The sequence below is a fragment of the Theobroma cacao genome, chromosome 10, assembly GCF_000208745.1.
Source record: "Theobroma cacao cultivar B97-61/B2 chromosome 10, Criollo_cocoa_genome_V2, whole genome shotgun sequence".
Taxonomy (NCBI): Eukaryota; Viridiplantae; Streptophyta; class Magnoliopsida; order Malvales; family Malvaceae; genus Theobroma; species Theobroma cacao.
In genome coordinates, this window is record NC_030859.1 from 16,436,007 (window position 1) to 16,440,163 (window position 4,157).

General features: G+C 37.3%; 1 protein-coding gene across 1 annotated transcript; it reads left to right on the forward strand.

Annotated features, from left to right (window-relative positions):
- Positions 230-2,523, forward strand: LOC18586956 (LRR receptor-like serine/threonine-protein kinase GSO2). The gene has a single exon (XM_018128694.1). It carries the CDS (start codon positions 405-407, stop codon positions 2,385-2,387), a length of 1,983 nt encoding a protein of 660 aa, XP_017984183.1. The 5' UTR covers positions 230-404; the 3' UTR covers positions 2,388-2,523.

Consider the following 4,157-nt stretch of genomic DNA (forward strand, 5'->3'; position numbering starts at 1 on the left):
AAGATTGTTATCTTAAAAGGCTACAAAATGTGGACGTAGAAAATAAAGAAAAGGACATGCTAATCCATGTTCAAAATCAGAACTTGAAACTCAACGGGTCCAATCTTATATTTACATTTTAAGTGCTGTGGCCTACACGATTATGTTTGTTGGCAAATGGCAACTTCGAATCACCTTCCCAAGTCAAATGTATGGCTGTGTCTATATTCTTTAGTCTTAGCTTGAGTGCTGGGTTGGTTCCACTATTCCATGTTCAGATGATAAGTACTGACCCAGAACAAGACTTGGAAATTGAATGTTTACGGCATGGATATATTTGCCTTTCTCCCAGCTATAAGAGAGTTCATCTAAACTTCTAAACCAAGCCCAACTTACATTACTAGAAATTCGCAGCAGCTATAAACATGTCAAATCACCGTAATCCCTGTCTTGTTCTCTTCCATGTTGTTTTGCTTTCTCTACTTCCATTGAAGATCACGTGTTCAGCAAGAACGCAAGCAGAAGCACTCGTCCAATGGAAGAACAGCTTGTCTTTTTCGCCACCTTCTCTCAACTCTTGGTCCTTGTCCAATCTCACCAACCTCTGCAACTGGACTTCCATTACCTGCGATGGCACTGGAACAGTCAGCGAAATCAACCTCTCCAATGCAAACATGTCTGGTTCCATCGCCCAATTCAACTTCACTCCATTTGCCAATCTCACGCGCCTTGACCTCATCAATAGCGGTATGGAAGGGCCAATACCGTCCGCAATTGGTACTCTGTCCAAACTCCTCGTCTTGGACTTGAGCAACAATTCTTTTGAAGGAAACATACCATCGGAGATAGGTCGTCTAGCGGAGCTTCAATATCTGAGTCTATTCAACAACAATCTCAATGGTACCATCCCTTCTCAAGTTAGCAATCTCCAAAAAGTAAGGTACCTCGACCTTGGATTCAACTATTTTGTTTCTATTGACTGGTCGGATTTCTTGGTCATGCCTTTGTTGACACACCTAAGCTTAGATTACAATGAACTTGATCAATTGGAATTCCCTCAATTTATACTCAACTGCCGTAATCTTACATTCCTAGACTTGTCACTGAATAACTTGACTGGTCCAATACCGGAATCATTGTACACCAATCTGAGCAAGCTTGAGTATCTTAATCTCACCAGCAATGCCTTTGAAGGACCATTGTCATCGAACATTTCCAAGCTTTCCCAACTCATAGATCTCCGACTAGGAACCAATCAGTTAAACGGTTCAATTCCTGAGAGTATAGGAACCATGTCTAATCTTGAAACTGTTGAGTTGTTTGAAAATCCGTTTGAAGGGAAAATTCCATCTTCTTTTAGCCAACTAAGAAAGCTCAAGAAACTTGATCTCCACTCGGGTGGCTTAAATTCTGCAATCCCATCCGAGCTTGGTTCCTGTACTAATCTGACCTTTTTGGCTCTAGCTGGGAATCAAATGAGTGGGAAGTTGCCTATGTCCTTGTCACAACTCACAAAAATAATTGAGTTGGGTTTATCTGATAATTCTTTTGAAGGTGAGATCCCCCCAGCTCTCATTTCTAATTGGACCAACTTGATTAGTTTGGAACTTCAAAACAATTTATTCACGGGAAGGATTCCACCAGAAATAGGCCTATTGACAAAGCTCCACTTGCTCTTTCTCTATGGTAATAAACTCTCTGGCTCAATTCCTTCAGAGATTGGAAACTTGAAGTCCATGATTAATCTCGACCTTTCAGGAAATCAACTTTCGGGTCCAATTCCTCGTACTATATGGAGTCTTTCAAACCTTACAGGTTTACAACTTTTCTATAATGAGCTTAGTGGCACAATTCCACCAGAGGTTGGAAACATGACCTCTTTGGAGTCTCTTGATCTCAACACAAATCTCTTGCATGGGGAATTACCAGACTCAATTTCTAACCTCACTAACCTGAAATCTATCTCCCTGTTCACCAATAGCTTCTCAGGTAGCATTCCTCGGGATTTTGGGAAATATAGCCCTAATTTGATTTATGTTAGCTTTTCAAGCAATAGCTTCTCTGGAGAATTGCCCCCTGAATTATGCAGTGGCTTTGCTCTTCAAAATCTCACGGTAAATGGGAACAACTTCACAGGGTCATTGCCAGCTTGCTTGAGGAACTGTACAAGGCTACGAAGAGTTCGGTTTGATGGGAATCAATTTACGGGTGACATCACCAATGCATTTGGGGTTTATCCTGATCTTGACTTTATTACTCTTAGTGACAATCAATTTACTGGAGAAATCTCGCCAGAGTGGGGAGATTGCCAAAGTCTCACCCATCTAGCAATGGACAACAACAAAATTTTTGGTGAAATCCCCGCTGAGCTTGGGAAGTTGAGTAAGTTGCGTTTCATAAACTTGTGAGCCAATAAGTTGACAGGAGTGTTAGTGTAAGCCCTGCAAGCAAATCGATTTTGTGCTTGTAAAATACTATATTAATTAGTCATATTTCATGTTAAATACATTATGGATATTTTTATATAATGTATGAGGTATTTCTTTATCCATGAGTTTATTTATAAAGAGTTATGAGAGACCTATGTAGATAAAATCTTTGGAACATAATGGTCTTGCAAAGAAATTATAAAAGTTATAATTATGAGATTCTTATGCATCAAAGCCTTGTTTCTAAATATGTTCCTAGTCATTGTATTGTCAATAATAAGGACATTGACAATAGTCAAAGGTTGGTACATGCTAAGCCTCCTTACTTTCGATGTAAGCAATTGATCTCATAAGTTGAAGTATGTGAGATACTTGGAGATAGTATGTGGGAGTTTGTTAAGGAACAAGTTCATTGAACATGACCCGCTATAAGAGTTCTATTTGGTATTTCACTCAAGTGTCTATGAAAATACTCTCATGTGTCAGTAGTGTAAGTAATCTTTAGATTTGTGATACCAGGTCATATTGTATGTGAATTGTCATACTTTGATTTCACCTGTACGAGTCTAGAGATGACCAGATGCTTAAACAGTGTGCTTTTGGATTTGGCATGAAGCATGCGAAGATGAATGAGTAGTCTAGAGAGGATTCATCACCTCAAGTGATTTGAAGGGGACACATCTCATTTGCTCTTGGCTTATATTGATTAAAAGTCTTTGGCCAAGGCAATCTTGATAGGTCAATATAGAAGCTGCAAGACCAACATGGATAAGTTAGAAAGTAGACATAGAGCCAAGCTTTCTATCTTTCTGGGATATATAATGAAGGGATCGAATTACGATGAGATACTGTACACTGAAAGGTTATTCAAATCATATTGACTCTCTTGACATTTGGATAATCGTAATGTATTGCTAGATGTCGCTCATGATCTATAAATATAAATATAAATTCTTAATTGAAATTAATTTATATTTATTGCCAATATGTTGAGAACCTAATGGGTCACACACATAAGGTGAATTGTCGAAATTAATTGAGTTCAATTGGATATGATCTAATTGATTTTATAGAGGCTTGATCCAATTAAGTATTGGGCTAAATCAAATATGATTTGATGGAGTATTAAATAAAAACCCAATGAGCCTAAGACATTTTATAATCCTTATTGGTTATAAAGTAGATCAATTAACTATATAAAAGAATCCCTTAGCCGCCTCTTGTAGATAGAAGAGTTCTATTTTATTTTTTCATGTGTTGAGATAAGATCACAACCAAAAAGAGAGAAACACAACGGGAGCTCAAAGTTGAGAGTTTGCTAGCACAAACTTTGGCTTGGGGATTCACACACTCTTAGTGAAGAGATTTTGGTAAATCAATATGTGGCTCACCATTAGAGGTAAGACAACTGTGCTGCTATGATTTGATAAGTCCTAATTGGTGTACAAAAGTTAAAACAAAAAGCCAAGGAGGATTCCACCAAAAAAAGTAGACTTTCAGGTATGTCAAAATTTCTCTCGTAGTTTTTCTAGATTAGTTTCAATTAAAGTAATCTATGGCTTAAAGGATTAAAATTTTAATAATATTCCACTACGTATGAGTCATCTTAGCATGATTTAAATCCCCAACAATGGTATTAGAACCTTCTTTAATTGATTTAATCTAGTTTTATGTTTAGTTGTTGAAGATTACTAAAATTGTTTTGTTTATATGCCAATTTGATGCAAAGTTTGAAAAATTATTTAGAAT

Coding starts and splice junctions, on each gene's coding strand:
- LOC18586956 (XM_018128694.1), top strand. CDS start 405: ATGTCAAATCACCGTAATCCCTGTCTTGTTCTCTTCCATGTTGTTTTG.